The 11,696-nt window shown below is 58.2% G+C and overlaps 1 protein-coding gene across 2 annotated transcripts in view; it reads right to left on the bottom strand.

The window, feature by feature from the left end:
- Positions 1-11,696, bottom strand: part of MYO18B (myosin XVIIIB) — a 166,923-nt gene that overhangs the window by 140,794 nt on the left and 14,433 nt on the right. For both annotated transcript variants that reach the window (XM_019507347.1, XM_019507346.1), the window contains exons 3-11: positions 11,321-11,476; positions 10,197-10,898; positions 9,098-9,164; positions 8,391-8,503; positions 7,566-7,742; positions 6,285-6,483; positions 4,096-4,238; positions 2,798-2,898; positions 226-289 (exon numbers count right to left, since the gene is read on the bottom strand). In XM_019507347.1, coding sequence (XP_019362892.1) covers positions 226-289; positions 2,798-2,898; positions 4,096-4,238; positions 6,285-6,483; positions 7,566-7,742; positions 8,391-8,503; positions 9,098-9,164; positions 10,197-10,898; positions 11,321-11,476 — 1,722 coding nt within the window. The remainder of the gene's footprint in view (positions 1-225; positions 290-2,797; positions 2,899-4,095; positions 4,239-6,284; positions 6,484-7,565; positions 7,743-8,390; positions 8,504-9,097; positions 9,165-10,196; positions 10,899-11,320; positions 11,477-11,696) is intronic.

Below are 11,696 nucleotides of genomic sequence, written 5' to 3'. Positions count from 1 at the left end.
ACAGCGGAGGCTCTGGACCCTGCCACCCTGAAGCTGAGGCCAAATCCGGCTGTGCTGAGACCCGCCGCATATGCACAAGCCCCAGGTGAACCGCGATTCCCACCATTGCTTCCCAGAGGCAAGGGCTTTGCCAGCTGGTCCATCCGAAACACGTGCCAACATCACTATACAGAGCAGCCATGAGGACAGACAGGCCACGCGCAAAGGTGTCAACGGTGTCCCTACCTTTGAGACCGGTCCGATTCCAAAGGAGTTGCTCTCAGGCATCTGGTGCAAGTGCAGCATCGTCCTGAAAGCAGGTATGGAAAACGAACATTAAACGACAGCTCGGTGCTACGCGACGGGGCTTACCGCTCCCGAGGCATGAACCACTCCTGAAGGTCTCTGCGCCGCGCAGAGGTCAGAGCTGGGCTAATGCACCCGCCCGCCCAAGAGACGCAACGGGAAACCCTAGACGGACTTATTTGCTGCTGGTGCAGATGAAGCGTCTTACCCTCAATTTTCCAGGTTCGTCTTTTTGACCTTCCTAATGGTTTGTGCTGTCGGAAAGGCCTCCCTTGTCCTCGGTGGAGCTCAAACCCAATGGAAGGACCTCGTGGTGGGGCAGATCCAGCCCCTTCCCCTTGCAGCGTTACCTCTTTCCCCCTCCCAGCAGCTGCTCCACATGCAGGGGCTCAAGGCACATGGCCGCCCCTTGCCCTCCCTTTGATGACCGCTGCAATCAGGGCGAGTTGATCCATCAACACTCTTCGACATGAACGGCGCGAGTCCTCCCGGCCCAGAACGACGGACACTGCTGTACTCCTTAAACCCAGGCAAGCTTTTCCCTTCCTGCACTAAGCAACTACGGACCTGGGTGGCATTTGCTCAGCATCAATTTTTTTTTGCCATAATCCCAGTTTCCAGGACATGAACCAGGTTCTTTCTGGGTCTACGAAGGGGAAAGGAAACAGCCCAGACCCAAGGGGCAGCGCATCTCTTCCACACATCCCAGGGGTCTGGCTCCGACAAAGGGACCCTCCACATGGCCTGCTGGGTCAAGCGTGTTGACCACTTAGACCCTACCAACCGCACGTGTAGTGCGCGGCAGACACGAGCGGGTGATGGCCCCTGCTTGCTGAGTTCAGACCCGATGGGTTTCTTTCTGTACTAGGGCACTAATTAACACAGGTTAATTATGATCATGGAATTATCCCAGAATCCACGGGGGGGAGGTGACATGTTTCATGCAAAACAAAGCGAGCATTGGGAACGCCGGTGTTTTCTGCCTCCAACAGGTCACTGGATGCTGCTGGCCTGGTTTTTTCCTTTTGCTTCTGCTTTGCCCCAGCCGGTGCCAGCTGAGAGGTAAAACCATCAGAAACCTCCTGCCTGGCAGAAGACCCCTCGCCCAGTTCTGCATGCGAGCCTCACAAGTCCCTGTCCCTGGGGGGGCGCCTTTGGTCCAGCCCTGCAGCCTTCGAAACCCGCCCGTTTCCCCCAAAACGGCACCTGCCGACCAGCTCCCTGCAGCCCGCCTGCCCGATTTCCGATGCTTCTGCACCTCTGCCGTAAAATCCCCTTGGCTGAACGAGCACCGCACAACGAAGCACGGCTGGCACTCCTTCCACGGTTATCCTGCCCCCTCTGCTGGAGAAATCGCCCCTTTTCAGCACGGTCCCAGAGCCCAATTCACATCCCCTCACGACAGCACGCGTGTGTCGGGACCGACGTTCCTTATTGCGCGACATCACAGACCGGTCCTAACAGCAGCCTGACACCCGGTCCAGGGCCAACTACATCCCAGCACACTTCGTTTGCAAGACCGATGGCGCTCCCTCTGCTTTATCGGGGCAGAAGTGCTGAGGGCAGCACACCCTTGAGGGCTGGTACCGTAGCCCTCGGACATGGGATTTGACAGCGGTCATTGCGAAGGAGCTCTTGGCACACACCCCTGCCTATTAAATGTGCTGAACATGCCCTGAGCGACTCGGGAGCAGCCAGCCGGACTCTGCTACGGCTGATGTGCTGCGGACATGCTGCTCCCAATTTACACTGGTGCACCCCAGAGAAGCTGGGTTATCGCCTCCTCATTGCAAATCTCAGCTCTCCTAAACGTCGCGGCCTGGTGTGCAACAAGCGTCTTGCCCCCCCAGCAAAGTGCTCATCCGATTTCTGCGCCAGGTCAATGCTTTTCCCTGGATGGGCAGGACGGCCTCTCGGACCCATTCGCTGCCTGCACGCAAGGTCACGGCGTTATCATGAAACCAGCCACGACTCCCAGGAGCGCACAGCTGCTGCCTGGGTCTCTTACAAGGGTTTTCCTCTGAAAAAAATGGGCCTGAATGGCGAAGCGCATTTGCAGGAGCTGGGAGGAGGCTTCTCCTTCTAGGAAGACGGCAGCTGCACAGCGGTGCACAGAAGGGGCCCAGCCGGGCCCGCGCAGGGCCATGGGGGCATTTGCTTAGTCCCACAGAGGGAGTGAGGTTACCTGTGTGGAGCTGGTAGGTCTCAGCCCTGACAGGGGTCCAAGCCCATGGACCTCTGCAACTGGCCTCACTTTTCTATACCCCCACAGCAGCACCCTGCACTCTGCCCGTCTCATCGACACCCATCCGAACCCCTTAAGAGGGCTGCCGTGTGCACGGGGGATGCTGCCTGCCCTTGTTAACACCCACAAAGGCTCCGTGCAAATGCCCCTTCTGCTCGCACCCGCCGTGGTCCTCGGCACGGGCTCTGCATGCGCCATTCACAATGCACCCGCCCCTGCCACACCGAGACGCAGCCTGAGCCAGGGGCCACGTCCAAGAGTGCTTACCTCTGAGTGACGTCCAGGCCGGCCAGCATCTGGGGAAAGACACTGAAGTTGCCTTCTCCATCAGGCTGCCGTGCGACACGGACCCGCTCCAGCAACAGGGTCTGGCAGACGAAAGAGGGAGGAGGTCAGTGCCACAACTCCAGCTGCGTGGAGGAAATCCTGCACGTTCTGGGGTACGGCAGCCCAACGCCTCCAGCTAGATTGGGAAGCCCGGTGCAATCGAGGGACTCGTTAGCTGGCAAAGAGTCATATACCAGTCAAATCCCCCCCACACGCACACACACACACACTTGTGTCTTATAAGCAGGCGAAGCACTGCCAGGATTTGCAGCAAAAGCCTGAACCAAGTCCTCGCTCTGCACTACCGCCCGTGCCCAGCCCCCAGGAGTGACCCTGGCAACTGGTCTTGTGACAGCAAGATGCCAGTGCTGGTAATCGCACAGCTTGGAGGCAGGGTCAGACTGCCGGGGCCGGTGAGACAAGGGGCACACAGGAGGCTCAGTTCATGGTCCTCAAGGCGCCCAACCAGCTGCCACTGGCTCCCGCCGTCCTCCCTCCAGCCCAGCTCTCGAGAGCAAGGGCAGGCCGTCGCTCCTACTGCACAGGCACTATCACGGCGGCAATGGAAATCAGAGCCAACATGCAAGGTGCTGCTAATGAAACGCTGAATTATACCTTCCTCATGAATACTTCATTCCAGCCCCATCTTGCTTGTCTTTCCAAATGGGGCAGCTGGTTATTGGCTGCCGAGTTATTGCCCGCTCGAGTCGCAAAGAGCTGCTTAGCAGGCTTTTGGGTGGCTCTTATGTCTAACGAAGGGGATGGGAATGCATGCAGGGGATGCCCGCTCCAGCCGTTCAGGTATCTCCCCCAGAAACAAAGGCATTCTCCATGAAGTGCACTAGAAACCATCTGCCCATCAAGACATCCCCAGACACTAAAGCCCGATCAGCCTTTTGTGGAGAATCCAGAGCCTCAGCTGGCTCACGCAGATGCTGCTTGTTGCATATTAATAATCAGGTTTACCAAAACCTCATTCATCCGTGCAGTGAAAGAGAACGACAGCGCAATGCAACAACAGCTTATTTCCTCTGTGGTTTGCTATGAACAGCACGATTCAAGGTGTTTTGGCTCGTTCATAGGTAGCACTGACACTGCCTGGGCTCGCACAAGGCCACGAAGCAGAGACCCATGCTCCAGTCGGACCTCTGACGCCAAGTCACCTGTGGCAGGTCACTCCCGCCCTCCCCACCTTGGCCACCATACCTGGGTGCCATGGCCCAGATGTGCAGAGTTACCTGGAGGTGAGCAGCAGTGATCCGGCCCGTGGCATTGAAGTCCAGCGACATGACCATGGAGAACCGAGTGGAGTGGCAGTGGTGTTGGGTGGTCACTGAACCAAAGGCTTTGAGGATTGTGAACATGGCCTGGATCTTCTCCACTGCAAAGTCAACACACATGAGCCCCGTAAACGCCTGTCACACAAAAACGTTCGCTTCTTAGGTCCCAGTGCCAGCTCCCCACAGGCGGGGGCTGCCACTGCCCCACCCACATTCCTGTTCTCCTCCAAAATTCAGACCTTGCTTCTTCATCTCCCCCCTCCAACTACCACTCGCCCCTTCTGCCTGCAGCTGGTCGGACTGAAGAGCACAGCTTTGCCCTAACCCGAGCACAGGACCGGCAGCCTGAAAGGATCTGCACCAAGCTGGCTTTATTCACATTGCATCTGAGGGCCTGGGCACAGCTTAGCCTAAATCTTTGGACTAAGAGATTAAAGTAACAAACAAGCAAAACCTCCTCGGGGGTGACGGGTCTGTTAGAACGCCTCTGAGAATTAGCAACCCCATCGTCATTAGCATCAATGGCAGTCACTCCATGGTAACCAACTTATGCAAATGCTCTGAGGGATAATAGAGGAAGGATAAGGTGCTTAGAGGAAGCAGGGGGCAATAGGGGTGCTTGTACACGCCACGAGTCATCCTCATACTCGTCACGAAACATTACATTTAAAAGCCATGAAGTGGAAAGAGATAAAGAAAAGGGGAGGTTTCCACAAGGTAAAGGGGCACTAGCATGTCATAGTATAACTCCTGCCCATCGGTGCTCCTGGGAAGAGATTCATTTTGGGCAGGCCAGGGTATTTCAGCCTGCCCCACGTGAGCTGATGCAGAAAATTGAATCCAGCCTGGGACAAAAGCCACAACAGACTCACCAAGCCACCATTGCGTGCTGACAAAAGGCTCCTGGGATCTACGTGCAAACAGACCTCCCCGCACGGCCACCCTCGGGAGCTGATAAAGAGCAACAACATCTGGCTTTTCTATGCAGGGCCAGCTAGTGCGGAGCAGGGTCTGCCCAAGCGATGATCCCCCTCAACCCAGGGAGAGTTGGCTTGCAGCAAGCCAAATGTTTCATGGGATCGAAGTTTCCTGACATTGCAAAAAATCCAAACCAAGAAGCTCTAACCTCAAACTGAAGCTGCACATTTGTCTCCTTTCCTGACTCAAAGGCAATACTATTCTCTCCATATTTGGATAATCTGCCTTGTTCCTTCAAAATCTCTCTTATTCGACAGCAAGCCTTACAAGATGTGAAATGCTTTGTGCATCATCAAAGAGAGCATGGACTAAACACTGAGGAGCACCAGTGTTTCCTTTCTAGATGACAACATAACACTGTTAAAACAACAGAGACAGTGGAACATAAGGAGGAAAAGGAAGATTTAAAGAGATGAGAACTTAACCGCTGTGCAGTTTGGAAACGTTAGAATAAATTGCTTCAAAAAGAGGGAATGGCCAAGTAAGAATTTGGGTAACACGATCCTGGAAATAAAAGAAACAAAAACCCACGCCTGCTTTAGGCACTCACATCGTCACTCTGCAGCGCAACCTGCCAAAGGCACTAAATGTGTCTTAGAGAAACCAAAGCATGACTGGCAAGGCTATGCAAGAGCACCAGAAACCTGGGTGCTCCTCTCTGCACCAGGGGCTTGACCCCAGTGCCGTCCTCAGGACCTGGCACTTGCACGGATTCCCCGAAATCCCAGCCCGCCCCCAGCACGACTGAGTCTATTGCTACAAGTCCTTGATGGATTAATGAACTTTAGTGTCAGAGGGGAGGAATAAAGGTAAAGAGAGACCTGGAGAATAAAATTAGTATGGGAAACTAATGAACTAATGTCTCCCAGCTCAACAGACGGGGTCATACTTATTAACTTCCACGCTGGTATTAGCTCTATTTTTTTCTCCAACTGGCAGATCTAGTTTGTTAGAATTCAGCTTTAAAAAGTGAAGTCGGACCTCAGCCAGTCCACACGATCGATCCCAATCAGCCTCCCCAGGGGCCACAACCCCAGGGCCGGACTGGCCCACTGCAGGTCCTGGCCCAGCTCGTACGCCAGCTGTAAGCTCCTCGGGGCACGGTGCTGCGACAGGATCCCAGGGTGCCTGCGTGGTGCCTAGACACGTCAGCAGGACAGCAGGCATACCTGAGACCCTGTTGTCCACGCTGCCGGCAGTGCCCACCAGGTACTCCAAGGCGCTCTGGCAGCAGGTCGTCTTCCCCGCACCGCTTCTCCCCAGGGGCAGGAGGGTCTGGTCCTGGCGCTGCGTGAGCAGGTTCCAGTAGGCCCTCTGCGCCACGGAGCAGACGTGAGGGGGCATGCTGTCCCGCTTGCCCTTGAACACCTAGGGCAGAAAGGCCGTGGGATGGAGCCTCCTTGCTAACAACCAGCTGTGATGGCTTCCAGTGCAAGCCCCCACATTGCCCTTACGGCTGGGTTTTGCTACCAAACCCCGCTGTGCTTTCCAGGAGCCGAGGACAAAGCCGTGGGGACATTTCATTGCCCTTGTCCCTGTGCCAACCTAATTTAGCCTCAAACTTGGCTAACAACTGGGTCACGGAGAAACACCCGGTGCTGGATAACAGGACCTCCTGGCTTGGCAGGTGCTAGCAGAGAGGGCACATCAGATACCAGTGCACACCTCTGCCTGTACCAGGGTCACACACACACGCATGCACGCTCCAAACTCCAGCACCTCACCCTGCAACTGAAAATTTTGGGAACCTCGACTCTGGTTTTGGCAGGGACGTGACTTCCATTTTGCAGCTTTTGAACTCTCTCCGGCTTCCCAGCCCGTGTCCCCCACGTAGAGCCTCTTGCTTGATCGGCAGTTGCAGCAAAGCAACGATCTCCTTGTCATTAAACAGGGAAAGGTGCGTGTTTCCCACCAGCAACACTGCCTTTGCTCAAAGCGGACCTCTGCCCTCACCTCTGGATTGGGTCTGGGTCTGTCTGAAAACTGTGCACGTGCTGGGCTCAGAGTCCAGCTCCTAGCGCAGACCCTCTACTCACGCCGCTTGGCGTTGCAGCCATAGCTCTTGCTCCATGACAAGTCTGCACTGCCAGAGAGACGGGGCCAGGCCCACCCCAAAGCCAGCGGCAGCGCAGTTTCTGCATTAATTCTCTGCCTGCTCAGCAGACAGGAGCCCCGAGTGGGGTTTTCCAGTGACAGGACCGGTCTGTCCCAGAGACGGACAGCTCTGCAACAGGGAGAGCCGTGGGTGCCCGCAATGGGGACAGAGCGAAACCCCCTCTTGCACGCTGCTAAAACACAGGGCACAAACCCAGCACCCACAGGTGGAGAGCGGGGTCCTAAACCCACCTGCCCGGACTCTTGCGGCCACTGCAAACCCCCCTCCCGCAGGACAGACCAGCCACATCCGGTCCTCCCGTGCACGGAGTCAGCACAGACATCCCGCCTCTTACCTTTGCAGAGCAGCTGGCGCCGGCCGCGCTGGGCTTGATGGTGACCAGGCTGGGTCCCGCGTACGTGCAGCTGAGCTGAGACCGGTACCGGTGCTGCAGCGTGTTGATGACGCTCGATTCGTTCGGGCTGATCAGCGCCGCCACGTCCTCTGCAAAATCCAGGCTGGAGGGGTTGGTCTGCAGAGAGAAGAACGCATGAGATGCCCCTGGCCTGGCCGTGCCCAGACTACGCTCCCTCCTTACAGGGCCCAGTGGTTTGCAGCTGGCAACCCACTGCCCACAGGTGCCTCCTCCAGCTGTGAACCAGATGTGCCCAGAGGGGCAGGCCCAGAGGAGACCTGCTAGTGCTGCTAACACGATGTGCGCCAGCCCCTTCCAGACACGCGGGAACTCACCTTGTCCTGGAGGTGGAAAAATTCAAAGAAAGAATAAACCAGGGCCCCGAAGCACAAGGCTGCGGAGGAAGCAGGCCTGGCACAGCGGGACAGGGAATAGCTGCGACAGGCTAGGGAGCTCCTCTCCTGCCCTGCCCCTGGCTGACAATAGTTTCATCCCAAACCCTCCCCAAGCATTAACCCCATTTCACAGACAGGAGATGTGAGGCAGCAAAGTCTCCTGCTGGTCAGGGGGGAGCTCCTATGACTTGCAGGGTCCATTTAGTGAGCGGCCAGAAGGGGCTGAGACATCAGGAGATGCCGGTTTGAGAGAGCGGAGGGGCCGCTGCAGCGCGTGCTGGGTAAAAAGACCCCCTCCCAGCCCTGTCTGACGGTCCGGCCAGCGCGGGCAGCACACGGAGCCTGTGGGGTTTCGGGCCTGGGGACTCACCCGGTGCACGTGCTCCTCATCCACCTCGATGACCGTGCTGTCAGCTTCCACGCGCACCCTCACCCTCCCCGCCGGCAGCTCCGGGGTCCCCACGTCCGGCTTCAGTTGCGTGGCTGCAGGAGACACTCGGGAATGAGCTCCTCCCTAACGACGGTGCAGCCGACTCTGGAGGAGGCCTGCGCAAGACGCGGCTCTGATCCCGCTCTCGCCCCCTCGCGCAGGCCTGGCTCCGTTGGGCCCTGCTGCGCCAGCTGATGGTCGTGCCATTTCCAACCCCTCCCCCAAGCATTAACCCCATTTCACAGATGGGGACAACTGAGGCAGCAGAGTCTCCTGCTGGTCTGAGGGAGCTCCTATGACTTGCAGGGTCCATTTACGCTGTGCACCTTTGAAGGGCAGCCCACAGGGGCTGGATCGAGTGGCAAAGAAGAGCCCTGCATCCAGTCCTCCGCCCGTGTGTGGGCCCGGGGGTGGGTCACAGCTCCCGGGAGAGCCCCAAGCAGGGTAATATAGGGATGGCCAGGCTGCAATTTGCCCTCAGTCCCATCACTCCCCTCCAGTAGCAGCCAGTACCAGTTGCTTCAGCCAAAGCAGCCCTGTGGTCAGTAATAAACTCCCCCAGGAAAGTTTCCTTCTCAGCCCCAGGTCTGACACCCCCCAAAGCCTCGTCTCCCAGAAAAGGGCGAACAACGAGCCGCAGAAGTTACCAAGCGTGAATCCGTCTTTCCGGATGAGCCAGACTTTCTCCGTTTCGTACCACACGTCGTCACGAGCCTGCAGGGAAGCAGAGTCAGGGTCCGGCCCCAGCCGACGAACTCTTCCCAGCCACATCTGGGCTCTTCGCCCTTCCCCACCCAGGAAAACACACAACCGCAAGCTACAGCAGCACATGGGCAAGTTGCACACTCCTGACACAAGCGATTTTATCATCACTGGTCACTAATCAACTTCTTTGTGCTCCGCCCAGGACGGTCCTGTGCACAAAGAGCAGACACCGGCTCCAGGACGCCTGCACCGTGGAAGGGAGCCAGCAGGTCCCTCCTGGTGACCCTCGAAGCAGATCTCCTGCATGGGCCCCCTGCTCACCATGCTTCTCCTCCCATGCTATTTCATAAGGGTGTTTGCACCCAAATCTAGCCCTGGCTGTTCGGAGGCTTGCGTGCTCCTGGCATTTCCTCCTCAGTGCCCGCCACCGGGTTTGATGAGTGGCGTCGTGCCGAGGTGCTGTGCGTCCATGGGGGGGGGGCACAAGTGGAGACCTTTGGGGCTTAGAGAGAGAGGAAGACCACCACTGCAAGCCTGCATGCAGCTCAGTGGCACAGGCGGCTTTGTGGCAAGCAAACCTCCCCCCCGTCTGCATGGGAGAACAACCCCCCCAGCTAGCAATCTTGTGTGCAAGGTCAGGAGAGCAGCGCCGGTGCAGAGCCAAGTCCTGATCTACAGCAAGGCCCCTTGCTTCTCCCTGCTGCTGTGGGGGAAGAAAAATGCCCAGAAAAGAAAAAAAAGGGAGGAAAAGGCAAATGCATGGAAGACCTCCCCCCTGCCCTGGCCAGGCTGCCCAGTGCTGGACTCGGCTTCTCGCGGCCTCAGAGAGGCAATGGGGTGGCTCAAAAGCCTCCTCCCCGGACCCCCATGGCTCCGGCCCCAGGAGCACGGCAATCACCCCCTCGAATCTGCAGCAAAGCAGCTCCTGCGGACCCAGGACCGTGGCTGCTCTCGTGGGGTGCGCAGCAAAGGGGTCCCGGGTCCAAGCTCGCGGTGGGGCACGGGACAGCCAGAGAGCAGGACACGCGGACACAGGCGCACCTTCGCCGCGTCGGAGTCCGGGCTGGCTCCAGGCTCCTCCGTCTCCTCTGCTTCTCCCTCGACCTTTTTGGGATCCTCTTGGATGTCCATCCTGCCTGCCCCGGGCTCCTGTGCGACCTCCTCCGCGTCCTCCTTGCTCAGCTCCCACTCCTCGTCGCCTCCTGCTTCCTCCCCGCGCTCCCCCGGCCCTTTCCTGACGCCCGCTTCCTTCTTGCTTTCCCCAGCCCCTTTCTTAACTTCTTCCATCTCCTTCTTGACCCCTCCCGGCTCCTTCTTGACCCCTGCCTTGGTCCGGGGCGGCTTCTTCTCTTTCCTCGCGGTCTCAAGGCCTTTCTTCCCCGGTGCCTCCCCTTCTTTCCCCAGCCCTTCGGGGCAGCACTGAAGCCCCCTGCCCGGTCTCTGCGCAGCGGCCAGGGGGCTGTCCCCTTTGCTCTGGTGCTCCTGGCCTGGGGCCTTCCCAGGCTGAGCCGTCTCGGACGCAGGAGGGGTGGGTTTCTTGAGGCTGGCCCTCCCCACAGCTCTCTTGAAGGGCACCGTCTTCCTGGGGGGGAGCGGAGCGGCCACCCCCTCCTCGTGCTTCTCCCCATTCAGGCCGTTCTGCAGCACTTCTCCTTTGCTCCCCATCGTCCCTCCGACCTCCAGGATGTCCCGGGCCTGGCGAGCCAGCGGCTGCGCTGAGCTGTCGTCGCACTTCCCCAGGGGCTAGGGACAAAAGCGGAGCGTGTGAGCACAACCCTGGCAGCGCCGGAGAAGCGAGCGCCGACCCTGCCTGGCTTCTCGTGCTACAGCTTTTGCATGGGCATAGGTCCAGCCTCACCCAGGGAGGACACGGGGTTTAGGGGAATAGCTCCCTCCGCACCCGTGGGCCGAGATGTGCGTCCCTATTGCCATCCTAGGGCAGCATCTGCATCCCTGATGAGCCCAAGTCCTAATTCAACCCAGTCAAATGCACCCAGGCGACCCAACAAAACACCCAGGTCTGTGATTCACTTGAACAGACCAAGAGTGCTTCCCAATGGCCCCATCACAGACCCAAAGCACCCCCAGCACCGCTGAAGCCGAAGCCACAACCGGAGGGCGCCGTGCGGGACAGACCCCCCATCCCACCTCCGCTTGCTACTTACATCCTCCTGCTCATGCAGCTGGATTTTCTCTTTCAGTTTGACTCCCTTCGACTCCTTCTCCGTCTCCCGAACCAGCTGCTTGATGAACCCCCCGGGAATCACGGAGAAGAGCAGAGGGGGCGAGGAAGGTGGCGGGCTCCGGTCCTCTTCCCGGATCTGCGGGCACAGGCGAGGGTGTCATTGAGGAGGACCCGGGGCCCGACCAGAGTCCTCGACAAAGGACCGTGCCAAGGGAGCCGTTAGTCACACCGGGGCAGCGAGGGGAGACCCGCGAATGGTCACGGAGCATTTTTTAATCGATCAGATTAAAAAACGTCGAATAATTAAATTAAAAGATGAACGGCCTGTGGCTCAGGACCTGCCCCCCCCCCCCCCC

The sequence above is a fragment of the Gavialis gangeticus genome, unplaced genomic scaffold, assembly GCF_001723915.1.
Source record: "Gavialis gangeticus isolate Ggan-Ray unplaced genomic scaffold, GavGan_comp1, whole genome shotgun sequence".
NCBI classification, from domain to species: Eukaryota; Metazoa; Chordata; order Crocodylia; family Gavialidae; genus Gavialis; species Gavialis gangeticus.
Note: the sequence above shows the minus strand (reverse complement) of the source record. Positions and strands in the feature narration are given on the sequence as shown.